This window comes from Amphibalanus amphitrite, unplaced genomic scaffold (assembly GCF_019059575.1).
Source record: "Amphibalanus amphitrite isolate SeventyFive unplaced genomic scaffold, NRLGWU_Aamphi_draft 000018F_arrow, whole genome shotgun sequence".
Classification (NCBI taxonomy): Eukaryota; Metazoa; Arthropoda; class Thecostraca; order Balanomorpha; family Balanidae; genus Amphibalanus; species Amphibalanus amphitrite.
In genome coordinates this window covers 1577141-1595023 of record NW_024881514.1, presented here as the reverse complement: position 1 = coordinate 1595023, position 17883 = coordinate 1577141, and the positions used below count along the sequence as shown (strand labels likewise).

Below are 17883 nucleotides of genomic sequence, written 5' to 3'. Positions count from 1 at the left end.
CGACCTCCCCATTATAAGTCAATGGGGGAAAAATCAACTCCCTGTTTTTACCACTAAAACGGGTCGGAATGGCCCCATATACCATACACGACTTCATATACGATCAACCTTCACTACCTTGAGGTCTGTTTTGCTGTTGGGCAGCTGTGAGGTCATGTGACGTCATCAAAGGTCACCAAAGGTTTTTGGCCAATAACTCCGTACAGGAACAAGATACAGACGCGTGGATGGTCTAATTGTGTTCAGCTCGTCAAGACGCATCGAATGATATACATGATGACCTCGAGGTCACGTGACCTGAGGTCAACCTTTGACCTTGACCTTTCGAGGTCAACATATATATCATTCGATGCGGATTGACGAGAGGATCACGATGATGCCCTTAGTTTGTTCCTATCTTGACTAATTCGAAAGTTATTCGAGAAAAACTCTCCATATTTAGCGCCGCCATTTTGACTTTTTCGACCCCTGTGACGTCATCTTTGACCTGACCTGAAAATGACCTTAGTAAAAATTGTAGATCTTGACCGTGCGTATCCGATGCCGTTTGCCGCTTGTCGCTATCTTGCTTCGTTCTCGAGATCTCAGGGGGGCGGTCATCCGCCCCCCCCCGTCGGTACTAAGTTGGCGCAGACCCCCGTCGGTGCGCGGGTTAACCCTCGCCCGTAAACGGTGTTTTGCCACCTTCGCCCATGCAGGGGGGGGGGGGGGCGTTGGTGCGACCCCCCTGGCGTTTGAAAACAGAGCGTCGTAGAGCTTAGCGGAAAAGACCAACGGATTGCTCTCAACGAGATCTCGCGATTGGTGGTATATTTTTTGGTCCTAGGTCAACATTTGACCTACTTATGACCGGTCAAAGGTCAAATTTTCGGAAAAATCTAACTTTTTCAGATTTCCGCGCCGATTGCGGCAAAACGGTAAAAGATATCGACTTGAAACCTTCACTATCATGATCCTTGATCAATTCTCTATCGTTTGGTGTGTATTTCGATGTCATAACTCTAAAAATGATGCGTTGGGAGCATCGGAAGTCTGCAAGGTCATTTGTGCATTGGGTAACGTCAGGCGTGTGACGTCACTGACCTGACCCTGACCCAAAATGAACTACAAGAAACAACCGACGATGCCTGAAATGGATAGCAAATTCGAATTCAGGGCATCAAAATACCCCGAAAAGGCATACAAGTGCAAGAAGTCATTACAGGTCAACCGAGGTCACTGACCTGACCTTGATCTTTAGTAACCTTGAAAAGGTCAACGGACATTGTGCCAATGTCAAATCAGCCAGTTATGATTCTAAAACAATCCATCAGTGTGTCAGGTCAGTCGGCATTTATACCAATGTGAAGCAATCTCCAATTTAGCGTAAATCTGGCCGGAGGTTGTTCCCTTTATGACGTCATAACTCCGTGACCTGACATGACCTTGACAAAAAATTTTACCAAAAGTTGCGCAAAGGATGCCCCAAAGGGTACTGAAAATTTGAGCAGGCTATCTGAAACGGTTCGGCGTGTAGCTAAGAAAAACCTCAGGGGGGGGGGGGGGTGCACCAACCCCCCCCCCCCCTACATGGGCGAGGGTTAATCTTCTAAACGTCTTCTACATCCAGACGGTTTTTACTATCTACCATACATCCAGTTCCCCAGACAAAGCTATTGGTTCTAAGCAGTCATGTCGAACTGAGCCACGGCAATAATCAGTGTCATGATGTCCTTCATAGTTTGGATAAAGAGGCTCCTGTCCAGGATGAAGTATCCGTTCATGTTCATGTGGACCTGCTGTCCATCCAGTTTGGCCAGGAGGACCGCGTAGTCTGGGTCGTCGTCGGTCCGGCTGCTGGCCAGGGTGTGGCCTCGCACCAGTTCGGCGGCCCTCTGCGCGCGGCGCACCACACGGTCACCGGCGTTGGTGGTCAGCTTCAGCAGCAGCAGCGGCAGCAACGAGGCCAGCCGCTCCAGCCAGACGAACACTGCCGAGCCCACGCCCACTTCCCTCTGGCCGCTCCGTGCGCGCAGGTAGATGTCCAGAGACAGGTCCAGCGCCATCGTGTAGATGCAGATGGTGAGCAGGCCGCCGAACGTGCGGCAAAACACGCCGGCCAGCTGGCAGAGCTGACCGTGCTGTCGCACCAGGCGCCGCAGCTGCGGGATGTTGTTCCGGCTCAGCGCCACCCGCAGGCGCCGGCTGACCCCGCGGAACGCGTCCGCCAGGCTCAGGCACGAGCCGTCCATGATCATGAGCCATACAGCTGTGCCATTGGCCATGCCGCACATGTTGATGATCAGGGCCACTTGAAACCAGACTGGGAAGCTGCTGAAAACTTCCTCCATGTGGAATGTGTAGAATGTCGTCAAAGCAACCATGAGCCCTACGTAGTTACGAACGTACCGTGTGGCGTCACGCAGCTCCAGTGGGTCGAAATTGTTTTCATATTGAGAGCACGCTTTGAAGTAAGCCTCCAGACGCCGGGCGTTAGACCATACCCATACAACCATCCCAAACCATTTAAGCGGAAGGATCAGAAAACGTAGAGCCGCGAACACCTGCAGGGCTGATCCGAACGTGAAGAAGGCCTTTGGGTAGCTGACGAAGGCGGCCGCCCCGAGCGCCAGCAGCAGAGCGGAGATGAGCGCACTGCGCAGCGCGGCCGTCGAGAGCGGTCTCCAGGTGCCGTCCGAGCCGGAGACGGGCACTACGCCGCACACAGAGCCCAGCAGCAGGGCGGGCCGCAACGCGCGCAGAAACGCGCCCGGCCGGCCGCCTGCGGAACACCGCCCCGGCCCGTCAGCTGGGCGCGCGACACACCGTGAACACCGCACACCGCTCAGTCCAGAAAAGAAATAAAGGGAGGAATAATCAGCTTTATTTACGATTATTCATAATTTGAAACGCTTTGGGCATTGCCTTTCTATCCCAGTAACTACCAGCAACAAACAAAAATCAAGTAAAATAGATTGCAAAGATAGAAGTGCGTACCTTGTGGGAGTGCTGGTTTGCTCATCGCGAAGAGTCCGGCCTGACGGTTCGAGTACAAGACGGGGACACTGCCGACGCGATCTCTCATGTCCGTCTATGGCCCCGTGTGACCTGTGGTCTGAGTCTTTGTGCCGCGGTCGATAGTGTGTTTGCGCACCAAAGCCGATGCTGTCAGGCCGGGCTGACTCCTGTCAGAATACGATGACTGCAATGGCAGTGCTGACACCATCCACTGGTAACACCTTGGCTGTTCAGCCATTCATCAACGTGCCTGCGTACCGGGCAGCAAGACAGGTGGTTTGTAAAGCTGAATGCATGGCTTTGCTTGGCAAACACGTTTGCATCTCGAGTTCGATAGGAATGTGGACACACGTTGTGCCATTTTGTGAATGAGCCCGGAACCGTTTTGCCCGGAACGACTGAAGGGTGTCATCTTGCCGTTGAATAGTAGCGCTTTGAAACGTAAGGTGATTGGATGGATGGATGGTAATGAGCATACGGAACAAGACCTAATAACAGGAAGTTACAAGGAATTTCTGTAACGATGGAGCTGATGAATTTAGAGTACTAGAAAATAGGACCTTCTCTTTGCTTTTTCTTTTTATCTTTAAAAAGAAAAAGTATCTTTATTTATCTTTATTTTTTATCTTTTTATCTTTATTTTTTTCTCGGCATTATGTTTGCAAAACATGCAATAGCATAGCAGGTAATAAAGCAGGTATGGCATCGTAAAAGATGTAACAATACGGTGCCAGCCACCGCTCTTCAATATTTTTTTTTTCGAAACCCCTGAGGGGTGAAAGCAGTCCCTCTCTTCAAATGGGGCCGAGCTGGTGAGACTGACCGGGCCGAGCTGTGGGGACGCGGAGGGCGGGGGCGGGTATATAGGCGGGATGTCAGCGGTCCGGAGCGGGATGGCCGACGGCCCGCCCGCGGAAGTCAGCCGGACGTGCTGTGGCGGTACCGCGCCCTCTCACTTCCGGCCGGCCGGGCGGGGCGGGGCGGGGCGGGACGGGCGGGCGGCGGAGCCCCCGTCGCACCTGTCGCAGGCCCAGTGAGCGCCGCCCGCCCGCCGTGTCTGCCCCAGCCGGCCACCGGCGGCGGCAGCTGCCCGAACCGCCCGCATCAGTGCAGAGTGGATCGGGTGGGCAGGTCACGAGCGAGCAGCTGGGGTGCAGAGAGCTCCCAGCAGCACGGGCAGTCGGTCTGGCCTGTTGGAACCGAAACTGCTCCCTGCGAGAGGTGCGTGGAAGCAGCGACCCGGCTTGGCTAATCTGTGGGCACTAGGGCTTTGGAGAAATAAGTGTGGGAAGTTTGTGTGCTCTGAAACTGAAGACTGGTGATTTAAAGTGATTAATGTAAACACAGCTTTGGTAGTGAGATGACCTGTGAAGGCACTAGGCTCTTGTTCAAACGAACCGGAAAGAGGAAACGAGCGAAGAAGCTAGTGATGGACACGGGTCAGCTTCGGCCGGGAGACCGGTGCCGTGACCGTGACCCGGCTGCCCGTGTACAAAGTGACTGTGTGACAGCTCGCGGGACAATATGTGGTGTGCAAGGTGCCGCGGAGGCTGCGAGGGCCCGAGAAAAGGACTGCTTAGTGTGGACTCAGCCTGTGAGGAGGGGCGCTGTGAGGACAGCCGTACAGCTCTGCCGAGTAGTGACCGTATTTGGTTTGTTGGTGGTTATACTGCCGGGAGTTACGGGTCAGGGACGCACTGCTCCGATCATCACCATACGACAGGGATCGCTGGAAGGGGTGAGTATCATTTCTCCGCTCACAAAACGTCGAGCAAACTGCCGAAGGATTGGCAACTCATGACGTGGTGTGATGTCACAGCCTGATCACGGTCAAAATCATGCAGTTTATTTATCATACTGCACTGAAAACAAATCTACTCTTCTCTCGTGAGTAAACTCACGGAAGAGCGGTTACATGGACACCACCTATTTGACGGCCCCAGCGACCGGTTAATCAACTCACCACTTGCCGGTCAACTTTCCGATGAAACGTGCGTTTACTCATGCATATTTACCCACGCTCGATGAGTTAACTCATTGTGAAAACTGATGTATCGCTGGTTACTCATTTCCGTTACTCTCATTCTGTGAGTTAGTTTACTCATGGATGGGCGGTTTTATGGACACCACCTATTTGACTGCGCCAGCGACCGGTCAATCTACTCACCTTACTCATTGTGAAAACTCATGTATCACTGGTTACTCATTTTCGTTACTCTCATTCTGTGAGTTAATTTACTAATGGATGGGCGGTTTTATGGACACCACCTATTTGACTGCGCCAGCGACCGGTCAATCTACTCACCTCTTACCAGTCAACTTACTCATCAGTGAGGTAAGGTTGACCGGCAGGAGATGAGTAGATTTTCCGCTGTTAACATTACGGATAACGCGACTTATCAGATTTTCATTCCCATCTTGCGTGTTATTTCGTGTGCAAAATAGCATGCAAGACGAGGAAGAACATCCAACAAGACCATATACTATCCGTTATACTAACACCGAGCAATGACACCGAACACAGAAACGTGGTCGTTTTATAGGAACAATCAACAAGACATCGAATGTTCTGTAAAACGACAAGTGCGTGGATACCTATTGTCATGCCATGGGCGACATAAAATTGACAAAATAATAACCCTGCGCTCATTTTGTACTGTTTAGAACGAATGACAAGTCAAGAGAACAGCAAAGTTAAATCTGTATTCCATGCACATACGAACAAGCAAGCTGGACAACCTATTATGGACGGCAACGCTCAATGATCATAGCTGGTTGCAAGACCAGACCAGCTATAGGAACCCATCATAAGGAGCAGACGGACCTATTATACCAAGCAGCTTTCTATTTCACAGTCTTATGTGCGATATGTTATTTCGTATTCTATAGAAAGGTCGTGCAACCAGCATGTGAAAGACGCAGTTTCAATAGTCATTTAATACGCAAACACAGTTTCAATGGTTTGGTTAACTGATACATTTCCGACTCCAAAGCTCTGCCTGTGCTTTACATCAAAGTGCCTTGTATCTCATTCATTAGCGTCCAACGTTTCACGTCTCTTTACGGTTTAGGGACACCCTGCAGCAAAATATAAACGAACTGCAACAAGCTAATTCAACTGCAACTAGTTACAATGACAAAAACTTGCAGAACAGAAAACAGAAACAAACAGAGAAAAGTATGAGGCACCAACAGAACTCTGCCGGTCAGTCTCTGTCCCGGCAGCTGGTCACTTAACCTTCGCCCTGGTGGGGGGGGGGGCCATTTTGGCCCCCCCTGTGGTTTTTCAGCGATAACTCAGAAACCACTTGAGTTAGCGCCCTGAAACTTTGTATAGCTGTTTATTCAACATTTTTACATCATGTCCTTTTTTGGGGGGTTCGGGTCAGGTCAGGTCAGGTCACAAGGTCACCAAAACTGACACCACCTCTAAAAAAGTTCAAAGCTCTCTCAAAGGCACAGCTTTTATCCGATCGATGTAAAATTTACAGTACTTGAAGATGTCACCCAGCTCTACAAAATGGCTATCTCGGATTTTTTATAAATGTGACCTAAGGTCAGGTCAGGTCATCGCTGCTCCCCATTATAAGTCAATGGGAGAATCGAAAAGTAGTTGTTTTTCAGCTAAATCGGGCGTGATTGTTCCTATATTTCGTTATTGAAGTGTCTTGGGTCAGCAAATCACAGCCCATGTGAAACCATTTGCTTGTGACCTCGCTGAGGTCACGCTAGGTCATCTCCCTGGTCACCAGAGGTCACCAGCGGTTTTTCTGCACTTACTTGTTATTGAATAGAGATAGAGACTCCGTTCGACGTTTATCGTGTTTGTCTCGTCAATGCGGATCGAATGATATGCAGCATGACCTATTTCGGTAAGGTCATGACCTTGACCTGAGGTCAAATTTTCAAAATGACCTTTCGAGGTCAAACTATATATCATTCGACGCGTCTCGACGAGCCAAGCACGATGGTGCATGAATCGTTTCTCTATTTTCTCGTGAATGCATGCTATAGTTAAAAACATTTTCAACGAAATTTGCCAAGTTGACCTTGCATGACCTCTGTGGGCCAAACCGTTGAGCTGAGGTCAAATCTGACGAACCTTGGCGAAAGAGCTTGAAAAGAGCTATCGATTGCTTTTTTCCGCGGCTCTCTAGCTCTTCTAGTTTCCGAGCTACAGCGGAATATGTCCGGCAACACCGAAAACACTGAAATTTGACCTATGATGACCTCTAGCGACCTCAATATTGACCTTAGCGAAAAAATGACTGAAATACTTTCGAACGTACTTGTTATGGGCTTTCGTTTGCTTTTTTCCGCGTCTTCCTAGCCCTCTTCGTTTTCGAGTTAGACGGGGGGGGGTCATTTTGGCCCCCCCCCCCCACCAGGGCGAAGGTGGCTCAGACCCACACCAGGGCGCGGGTTAAGTCGACCGCCGAGGTTAGCTCTTTGAACTCGACAACCGTCTCATTCTCCACGTAGAGCATGCCACTCGAACTTGCGGCCATGGGTACTGGGGATGGCTGAAACACAGCTCCGTGCTCGCCAGCGCGGTGCAGCAGGTGGTCGACTGCATCGTCTGCAACGAGAACAAATATTTCCGATATTATTAATGGTTATATTCCGAGCAAGTTGCCTCGGGTCGATTAACGCATATTTTACTCTCGAGTGATGTAACGGTTTTATCCCGAGCCGTCAGGTGAAAAAAAAAAACAGGAACTCTGAGAGTGCAGAAAATAGAATATACACACCCGGGGCTGGGGACAATTTAATTATGTCACCGAGTTTTTACCGAAGCTCCGAGGGTCATTAGACCCGAGGTATTTCGATAAAATACGAGGCTATATCATTAAATTGCCAGCCCTAGGGCAAGTTCATTTCCAAACATGCAACGCTCACCAATGTCCACAAAGTCCATAAATGCTGCTAAATAAATTAAATTTAGCAGAGGGCCGGACAACGTCCTTGAAGATGGGCAGGGCAACATATTATTCAGACGGAGGCTGCGCGGAGCGAAGCCGTATGAACAAAAGTATTATAAGAGCAAAAGTATGAACGAAGTCAAATGAACATTCACTCTCTATACTCACCGATAACGAGCCAGCTCTCCTCAATGTCCATCGCCGGCGGCCCGCTCGCGCTGGTGCCCTCGACGGGGTCGGCGGTGGCGGCCGTGACCTCCGCATCGACAGAGTTGCTGGGACCCTGAATAACAAACCAATAGATGTTATTAATGTACGCCACAACAATACACAGTTTACAGTTACGGTCAGCCAGTCTATTTTGAACAGAGTTTCCTGAGAGCAAACTAATGCACCGGTGCTGGGAGAAAATGTCATCTGATTTTGCAACTTCTGTTGTTTAATTTTGCTGCAATACGTTCTACTGGTTTGTTTAAAAAGCGGGCATTAAAATTTAAAACATGTTTGCCTACCTAACATACAAAAATATGTGTCTGTCACGTTCAAAAGGCACTGCGGAACATTTAGATTGCTGGTTAGTTGAGTTGGATCTGGGCAAATTAAGTGAATTTGAGGCTCATTTTTTTCAGGGCAAAGCAGTTTTCTTAGGTTATTGATAAAGGGCAGATATTAAGTTACCTTAAGCCCGTGTACTAATTGTGAGGCAGTTTTTTGCTATCTTTTTACGCTATCGTTTTTACGCTATCTTCGAAAAACCTTAGGGTGGGTCGCATCGACTCCCCCCCCCCCCTGCCAGGGCGAGGGTTAACGTCCATGGAAAACTGCAGTGTGGCATGGACACTGGCCAGCCTGCGAGTTATGTGCACAATGAATATTTGTGGTGAAATTTCATCTGAGAACAGCCCATAAGCAGTTTCAAAATCATTTCTCACCAGACACCAAGCACAGCATTTCAATTTCCAACCTACCCACCTTTGACCTAAATCAATTTTTTATAATAGCTGGGCACCTGTGAACTTGCATATTTTGCCATTTGTTTGCATTTGCATTTTGGTATTCCTCTGATAGGCATGTCACAGGTAGCTTTTGGATGGTGCTGGTATTTTCTTTTTGTCTTTAGCAGTGATAAACCATCAAAATAGGTCACAATTTTTTTTTTTACCCTGAATTTTAAGGCTCTGAAAACCTGATGCATTTTCTAACTCAGCACATATAGATAATAGATGCACGCTGGACATGCACTGCAGCTTTTGGCATGAAATTTTGCCACTACAAGCATTACCCTGGCTATGTGCATATTAATAATATAAGCTATTCTGCCTGTGACCCTGGATCTGGATGTACAGTGGTCTATAAATTCATTATATGCTGCTTGAAGGGCAGTCTGATACCTAAACTGCAGTATGACGTGGGCGCGGGGTCACGCATGTGGACTTCCTGGCCCCTTTACTGTATATCAATGTCCCAGGCCTGCATGTAGGTTAGCAAAGAGAGCTGTCGTTTAATTATCCGGTATTTTCCACGCACAATACCCTTAATAACGCAAAATATCTGGTAATTTACTCACCTTAACTTGCAGCACGCGACTCCCCCTGCACACACGGATCCGGCCGGAACAAAAATGGCGGCGAGGCGGCCTATGATCCATCGGTAAAGAAACACGTCAAAAACGAGTTTGATAACCGGTCGGCTGTGAGTACGCTTTTTACGCACGAGTTGTGATTTTATTTACTCATAACTCATTTCCAGAACTCGCTTTCTACAGATTTAGTGAATGCATGATTCGTGAGTACGATAATTACGCGCAATACATGAGTCAAGAAACTCGCATTTCCTGACAGACAACCATTATTTCATGCGTTTGGGGCCGCCTTACTCATGGATGGCAGGTCATTGATTTCTTTGTATGAGTTTTTGTAATGAGTAAACCAGAACTCAGGGCTTGGAATGCTTCATACACGAGTAAACCAGCGGTTGAAACTCATTAGCGGCTGGTAAAATGACCTTTACTCTCCATATACGAGTAGATTTGTTTTCAGTGTGTCGTCCAGACAGAACCGTCATCCAGAGCCGTCAAAATCATAAAATTCTAGAGAATCGGAATATTTAATTTTATATGCATTTTAATTCCTACAGGATTCTTAGTTTTCTTCATTTTCAATCGGTTTATATCATATTGTGATCTAGGTTGGTATGTAATTTAGCGTTATTGACGAGATTGGATAAAATGGTTACACAGAATTTCGTGTTACGCTGTTTTTTTTTTGCTTCTGGTCATCTTTTACTTGAGCTTGTTTATCCGTCGATAAGGCGCACTGAAAGATGCCAGTTGTTTGGCCTCACTCACGTGATGTCTTTTCAGGTTCGGGAGTACGTGGACCCTCGCCAGAGGCCAGTGTTTTCTTACAAGGGCATTCCATACGCCACTCCGCCGGTGGGAAGCCTCCGATTCAAGGTGAGAAACGCTATGTTATATACTTTAAACTACGATAGTACTCACGCCTTTATCAAATAAATGAACATTGCCTTTCGTATGGAGTGATGGTCGTTTTTATGATGCTCTGAATTTTCATGAATGTCATGCTTTCCCGTATAACCAATTAAAGCGTTAAAACGTTTTATAAATGAAATCATGACCCTACCCTATTATTCAAAGCTCCTGCAATCTATAAGTGTATTTTCTTCTTCCGATGTTGGCAGCCGCCGGTTCGCGACTATGGATGGAACCGGACCCAGCGGTTCGACCGGTTCGGACCCGAGTGTCCCCAGCTGGACGTCCAGGGAGTGCCCGAGCCGGGCGTCTCGGAGGACTGTCTCACGCTCAACGTCTGGATACCGCAGGTAGGTCCTCATTCAACGTCTGGATCCCGCAGGCAGGTCCTCACACTCAACTCCTGGATCCCTGAAATGTGAAAGTAAATGCAGTGAAGATCTGACGTAAATCGTTACTCTAGACTCGTCAGAAAATCGTTAATCGTGAATCGTGAATCGTTAAATCGTCATATATTTAGAATTTAAATCGTTTTTAACGTCAACTTGTTACTTAAGATTTAGCGATAAACGATTTACAATTAATGATTTTATGACGATTCTACAGTAACGGTTTACGAAACATTTGGCTGCATTCACTTTCCTGCCTAATTTCATCAACATCCCGAAAATAGGATCTCACAGATATAGGTCACATCAGCAATGCCATACAAGCGCGTAAACAACAGTGCACCGATGACAGAGATATGGGCCAAATGGACACAAAAAGCAGCGGACAGATTTTAGATAACGCAGTTGAATAGTTATCAACGCACACACGCTGCATCCAGAGGTTTAAGTAAATAGGTGAGGCTGGAATGTGGGAGGCACTTATCACATACAATAGAGAGAGGACAATAGGATAAATATTATTAATATGTATATAGCGTTAAATTAAAAAGAAGAATGGTGATTTATCAGATTAGGTTCATTGCATACCACCTATAGTAATGTTACCGTATGGAAAGAAAGATCACTTGGTACAGATACCGCCTCGTCAGCTCAATGTCGAACCGCCATCCATCGATGCCTCATAATGCCTCATCGCAATGAGCGCCATGATTTAAGTGCGTAGCACTTTTGCGCCAATTGCATACTTTATTTGTTATATTCATCTGTTTGTTATTGAATAAATGGTCTCTCTCTCTCTCTCTCTCTCTCTCTCTCTCTCTCTCTCTCTCTCTCTCTCTCTCTCTCTCTCTCTCTCTCTCTCTCTCTCTCTCTCTCTCTCTCTCTCTCTCTCTCTCTCATCGAACTGATATGATTCGATGACTGGCAATCAGCGCCGCTTTCCACGCACGCCACGCCGGGCCGGGGGCTGCCACGCACCACGCGCACCGTTTCCGGCACCGTGGCCGGGGGAGGGGGGGGGGGGCGTGGCGGCCAGTTCCACACGTGCGCGGTGTGCCCCGCCCTGTCAGCACCCCCTCTCAGTCCCCGATCAGCGGAGCGTCACCTGACCCGGCAGACCGAGCGGCGGTGGCCCGAGGGTCTGGAGGGGCGCTGGGGGGGGGGGGGGGGAGCTGGGCGGGGAGGGACCGGTGCGCGGCTGCGGTAGGACGGACTGACGCCACCCGACCGTGACGTGTGACGTCATCGGTTAAACACCGGATCTGCTCTGTCAACGAGAGCGAATGGGGCCGGGGAATCCTGTCACGGGTTGAAACGAGACCAAACGAATGTGAACCTCTGCTCTGTATCAATATAAATCTATGTAAGGTGGTAAGTGGGAGATGTCTGCCGCCGCGCTGATGCGCCACAGCGGTCAAGTTCGTCCCATAAAACAGACCCAACCCGATGTTTCACAATTCACGCAGTGGCGCAAGCGGCCATACCGAAGGAATGCGCTCCTATTTTGACGCTTCCTTTCTGCGTTCCAGGTCCCGGACGGCTTCCAGCGTTTTCCCGTGGTCGTGTTTTTGAATGGAGAGCTGTTTTGGAGACAGAGGGCCTCCCGCTACCCTCTGGAGGAACTCAGCTCCGAAGATATTGTCACAGTCTCCGTCAGCTACAGAACTAACTTGTTCGGTGAGAAATTATTCAAATGCTGCTTCTGCAGCCGGTTTTTTGTTTGTTATATTTTCCCTTCGAGCTGGATAATACATCGGCTCACTTATTTATATCACCATTTCATCTCGAACTGCTAGCTCCACCAGTTGCACTCACTTAACACCCAATTTGATAAAATGTCATTTGCTAGCTAAAAGTTTTGACCACTCCTCTGGTCCCGCCAGGTTTCTTCACTCTGCAGTCGTCGGCGGCTCCGGGGAACCTTGGCCTGCGGGATCAGCAGCTGGCGCTGCTCTGGGTCCGCGAGAACATCGGGGCATTCGGCGGTGACCCCCGCCGGGTCACCCTAGTGGGCTTCTCGGCAGGCGCAGCTTCCGTCGGCCTCCACTTGGTGTCGCCCCAGTCGCAGGGTCTGTTTCAGCGCGCTATGCTGGTGTCCGGCTCCCCGCTGGCCACCTGGGCCCACATGGAGGCCAGGGAGGCGCGCCGGATTGGGCAGGAGGTGACGGCCATCATGGGCTGTCGCAGCGGCAGTGACTGGGAAGCGGTGCGCTGCCTGCAGGACCAGGACTTCATGCGCCTGCTGACGGCCGCGCAGAGGATCCTCGAGGTGAGAAATGGGTTATATTTGTGTAGCTGTGTTCGCTGATTTTCTTTAACATAAACAAAACGTAGGCATAAGAAGTAATTGATTGATTAAGCAAAATCTGTGTGCTGCTCCTTTCTCAGTTTTGTATCCAATAGCGTATCCTCCCGACGATATTATTTTTATCCGGACACCGCTACGAGTATGTTTTTTTAAGGGGTAAACATCACTCACCAATTCCATGCCACATACACGTACTTGACACTCTGCCCTGCCCCATTTCAGTCGCGTGGTCGGTTCCACCCGGTGTTCGCCCCGGTCACCGACTCATTTGTCGTCTCACGTGACCAGTTTCTGCCCGAGGACCCTGACCGTCTCCTGAAGCGCGGTGACTTCGTCAAGGTGCCCGTCATGAGTGGAGTAGATGCGGACGACGGCGTCCTCCTGCTCTGTAAGTCCAACGAGAAGTACTGATAGAGATAAGCGAACTGTTATGAATGCCAAATGACAGCTCAATGACATTTATTTCACTGGATTAAACTTACCCGTGGTGTGCGTCTTACTTACTTTTGGATTGCTTATATCTGAGCTGTTTCATTGCCGGTATGTTTACGAGTGTAGGTGCCAGACGATTACTTGGATTCTGACGTAGTTTTAGAAACAAGCCTCTGTAATTACATGTTGATGTTAACCATGGCTCGATTTCCTGACGGTCTCCGCCGGTTCACAGACCAGTACCCGGGCACGGACCGCCTGACGTTTTCCAACCTCACCGAGGTGCTGCGACGGGTGGTGATCCCTCGCCTGCTGGACCAGCGGGGCCTGACGCGGCGGCGCGCGCTGCTGACCGGCGTTCTCAGCTACCGCTACGTGGACACTGTGCCGCCCGGCAGCCAGCAGCAAATGCTGACCAGCTTCGTCAAGGTCAGATGCCAAAGTGCTGGTCCGGATGGAACCGACTGTGGGGACGATGTTTCGACTGCATGGTGAAGAATGAACTGGCCCCTGTTACGTTATTCGTTTACGATTACGTGTATGATCGGTAAATAACAGCATTGATCATGTTGGGCATAACAAAATATATAGTGGCATTTACATAGCTGGCCATCCTGTTAAAGTAGAATTACAGCCATGAGTTTTGTGTTTATTATGCCTTTTGCGATGCGTTTGTTTAGTGAACGGTATTTTCACTAAATATTGTTTGTTTTACAGATATTCAGCGACGCCTATTTTGTGGCGCCGCTGTACTCGTTTCTGGACCTGTACGCTCGCAGCGGTGCCGATTTGTACGCCTACGGCTATAATAGAGAGGGACCGGACATCTTCGGGAACATCGTCTCACTACCAAGTGTGTCTCGGGATGAGATGATTGTTCGCAACAGCTAGCTTGCGGCCCTGGAATTCGAATTTTTCCCGTTACGCTACCGGCAACGTCTACGCTGCTCCTTCTTAAATAAACTTTTTTGGTTCTCCGTTGACGTAATCTGTGAATTAAATAAAAAAATAATTAAATTTTGGCGTGATAACGAAATATTGCATTCATTTATTTATTTGCAGGTAGGTAAATGTGAAAAGCTGTTATAAGCCACGGTTATTAGCCAATATTCTGGTACGGATTTCCAGTGCCTGTTCCCGCCCTAAGCCATTTGTCATTTCCCCACTGCAGGTGCCAGCCACGGCTCTGAGCTGCTGTACGTGCTCGGTCCATCCATGTACCGGGATCTGGTCGGTGGAACGTACGGTGCAGTCCAGCAGAGGCTCGGTCAGAAACTGCGCACCTACTGGAAGGGCTTCATCACCGACGGGTGAGGACTGGGTGAACATGAAAAGGGTGAAACGCTTGAACTTGAACGCTTGATCAGTACAAGTTCAGATGCACAGCGGACTGAACTGCTCAGCGTGCTTTTTTTTCGATAGCGGTGCCGTGCAAAGCTGAGTTCTTACTTTACATCGTCCCTCTAAGTAAGCTCTGACTTCTGAGACATCGGTACAGCACGTACCGGATAAATTGTACGTGTGACATGGTATTCGGACTTCGGTCGGTGCGGGGATCGAAGGCAGTTGTGTCTCTCCGGCCAATGATCGGTGATGTGACCCCACGTCCCCCGTGACCCGGTGATGTGACCCCACGTCCCCAGTGACCCGGTGATGTGACCCCGCGTCTCCCTGTCCCCGCAGTGACCCGGTGATGTGACCCTACGTCCCACGTCCCCAGTGACCCGGTGATGTGACCCTACGTCCCACGTCCCCCGTGACCCGGTGATATGACCCTACGTCCCTGCACAGTGCACAGTGACCCGGTGATGTGACCCCACGTCCCGCAGTGACCCAGTGATGTGACCCCGCGTCTCCCTGTCCCGCAGTGACCCGGTGATGTGACCCCACGTCCCCTGGCCCGCAGTGACCCGGTGATATGACCCTACGTCCCCAGTGACCCGGTGATGTGACCCCACGTCCCCTGTCCCGCAGTGACCCGGTGATGTGACCCCATGTCTCCCCTGTCCCCACAGTGACCCGGTGATGAGACCCTACGTCCCACGTCCACAGTGACCCGGTGATGTGACCTACGTCCCCTGTCCCGCAGTGATCCGGTGCGCGGCCGGTACGGGGAGCGCTGGGACCGGTACACCCTGGACCAGCCCGTGTTCCAGGACCTCGTCCATTCCGTCTCCGTGGTCGGCTACCGACGAGAGGACGCCAGCTACTGGAACAAGTTCCTCAGCTTTATCGCCGCCGAGAACACCGGGCCGAGCCCGACGGAGGGAGTCACTACTGAACCACTCGGTGAGAAACTGGGGAGAGCCTATGAAAGAGATAGAAGTGCGAAAACACAATTATTTTTGGCTACGAAGGTGATGCAATGCGTGTCTCAGCTCCCGTCAGACGGTAACTTCTCTTTCTGGCAATGTCCACTAGATGTCACTAGGAGTCAACGCCTGAATTTATGCTGTGCCGCACTACACCTGTTATAATGCTCCATGCCCATTCCGCGTAACATATGCCAATATAGCAAAAGAAGCGTATTAATTAAACGTAGGCTGCTATTTGGAGCAATTTTTTTCTAAGCGATATCACGAATGCTCATTTTGGCTTGATCTTTCGCATGAAACGCGTTCTGTTCGCCGATATTCTTCTTCGCTCTCAAGTCTGTGAATGATTTGCCGGTGGTTACGATGGTCCGTTGATCTTCGATCTCCATTTCATAAGCAAACCCTTGTATGTGCTTTATCAAGCTCCTTCCAATGAACCATCCACCTAAATTCAGTGTCATTTTCTGCCGGCAGTGGGCTCGGGCCCGCAGTACGAGACGGCCACCTGGGTGCTGCTCGCCGTCCTCCTGCTGCTGATTGTCGGCCTGCTGGTGGCCTTCCTGCTCACCCGCCGACGGCGCCGCCTCAAGTCGGACATGGCGTACGGGTAGCAATCCGCCGCGGGGCCGCACGCGATGTACCGACGCAATTCTCTGGTAGCAGGTTTGTCGTCAACGTCTTCACGAGCGGCACGCCGGCGGGCGGCGAGTTCCGCCTCGGCCGACCGGATGGCGCGCAGGTCGTACCACCAGGGGGCCGCACTGGACGAGCCCGGCTCGCTCCGGCGGATGGCCGAGCTCAGCGCGGGGGTGGAGCGGCTGGACCAGGGGGGACGCGACTCGCCGATGTCCGGCAGGTCGGGGAGATCGGGCAGGTCGGCCAGGTCAGGTCACCAGGTGGCAGTGGCCGGCGGCAGAGGTCGTGACCGGCAGGAGCTGGTTCTGAGGGACGCGGCCGGCTCACTGCGCCACCTGGCGGTGTTGAGCGCCGGCCGGGCGAGGCTCGACCGCCATGCTGCCGAGCTGTCGCGAGCCTCGTCACGGGCCTCCTCCCGACCGTCCTCTCGGGCCTCGGCGAGACCCGGCTGGTCGAGAAGTCGCATCACCAGCGCGGTTCGCATCGAGCTGCACGAGACAGGCTCGCCCCGCCTGGACCGCTCACCCCGCCTGGACCGCTCGCCCCGCCTCGACTGTCCCTCGCCCCGTCTCGACGTTCCTCACTCCTCACGGTCGGCTGTCCTGGATCGCGACGAGCTCGACCTGGACTGGTCCGACGGGGACGTCAGTGACACGGAGCGACCCGAGTGTGACGTCACCGACGCGGCCGAGCGCCCCGAGTGTGACGTCATCAGTCGGGGCGGCGGCCGCGTCGGGCGGTACGGTGTGCAGCGGCTGCCCTCGGGCTACGAGGGCGAGGTGGCGCACGAGTACTGCGTGGTGGTCGATCATGTGCCCACTCCCGTGCCGCCGACCGCCGTCAGCGGGCTCGCCGACATGGAGACGCTCTTCTGACGTCATCTGTGTCAGCTGTTGACGTCACTGGTGCTGCTGGTGAAGACGTTACGACGACAGAGCTTTCACGGTACACAAAGCGTGCGGTCCCGTGGATCGTGTCAGGCGGCTGATGTATGTTGTATGTATGTTGTTTCAGCCGCTGTATGTGTGGGCGTTTGAGTGCTTGTGAGTGTCCTAGTAACGTATGGGTTAACGTGTATGTGTTTTTCTTAAATTACGTGTTGACACGGATGTCCGGTTGTGCTATAATGTGGTGATTTTGATCTGAAAGGGTTCAGTGAGAGTTATGTTATTTTTACAGGAACACATGTTTTTTTTTTAATAATTAAAGATCTTGTTCTGCAAACACACTAGATTTAAGCTAATCTGCAGTGCACCAAACCATATCCGCTGAAGCAGGTTCATGAATGTCGCCCATGAGTTTCGTTCTTTTAAAGCCTTGCTAGTATTATTTGATGAGAAACGTGCATGTGGATTGTGGGTGCTAATTGATGTCGAGGATTCAGCATTTATGC

At 50.7% G+C, this 17883-nt stretch overlaps 2 protein-coding genes across 2 annotated transcripts; one reads left to right on the top strand and one right to left on the bottom strand.

The window, feature by feature from the left end:
* Positions 1-4141: 4141 nt before the first annotated feature.
* On the top strand, positions 4142-17369 carry LOC122388868 (acetylcholinesterase-like). Its single transcript, XM_043380351.1, has 11 exons — positions 4142-4735; positions 10282-10374; positions 10620-10760; positions 12329-12476; positions 12683-13068; positions 13330-13495; positions 13775-13968; positions 14257-14392; positions 14711-14849; positions 15629-15828; positions 16329-17369. The coding sequence occupies exons 1-11, from the start codon at positions 4358-4360 to the stop codon at positions 16463-16465; spliced, it is 2118 nt and encodes a 705-aa protein (XP_043236286.1). The 5' UTR covers positions 4142-4357; the 3' UTR covers positions 16466-17369.
* Positions 7308-9621, bottom strand: LOC122388876. The gene is made up of 3 exons (XM_043380365.1): positions 9487-9621; positions 8088-8202; positions 7308-7576 (listed from the first exon to the last, which is right to left on the bottom strand). Exons 1-3 carry the CDS (start codon positions 9565-9567, stop codon positions 7398-7400), a joined length of 375 nt encoding a protein of 124 aa, XP_043236300.1. The 5' UTR covers positions 9568-9621; the 3' UTR covers positions 7308-7397.
* Positions 17370-17883: the final 514 nt, after the last annotated feature.

What these genes read in the sequence shown, in the direction of transcription:
- LOC122388868 (XM_043380351.1), top strand. Translation starts at nt 4,358, where the DNA reads ATGACCTGTGAAGGCACTAGGCTCTTGTTCAAACGAACCGGAAAGAGG. An exon ending in GACAGGGATCGCTGGAAGGG is followed by an intron (nt 4,736 to 10,281) that starts GTGAGTATCATT and finishes ATGTCTTTTCAG; the next exon opens with GTTCGGGAGTACGTGGACCC. An exon ending in CCGCGCAGAGGATCCTCGAG is followed by an intron (nt 13,069 to 13,329) that starts GTGAGAAATGGG and finishes GCCCCATTTCAG; the next exon opens with TCGCGTGGTCGGTTCCACCC.
- LOC122388876 (XM_043380365.1), bottom strand. Translation starts at nt 9,567, where the DNA reads ATGGATCATAGGCCGCCTCGCCGCCATTTTTGTTCCGGCCGGATCCGT. An exon ending in GTCGCGTGCTGCAAGTTAAG is followed by an intron (nt 8,203 to 9,486) that starts GTGAGTAAATTA and finishes TTTGTTATTCAG; the next exon opens with GGTCCCAGCAACTCTGTCGA. An exon ending in GGAGAGCTGGCTCGTTATCG is followed by an intron (nt 7,577 to 8,087) that starts GTGAGTATAGAG and finishes TTCTCGTTGCAG; the next exon opens with ACGATGCAGTCGACCACCTG.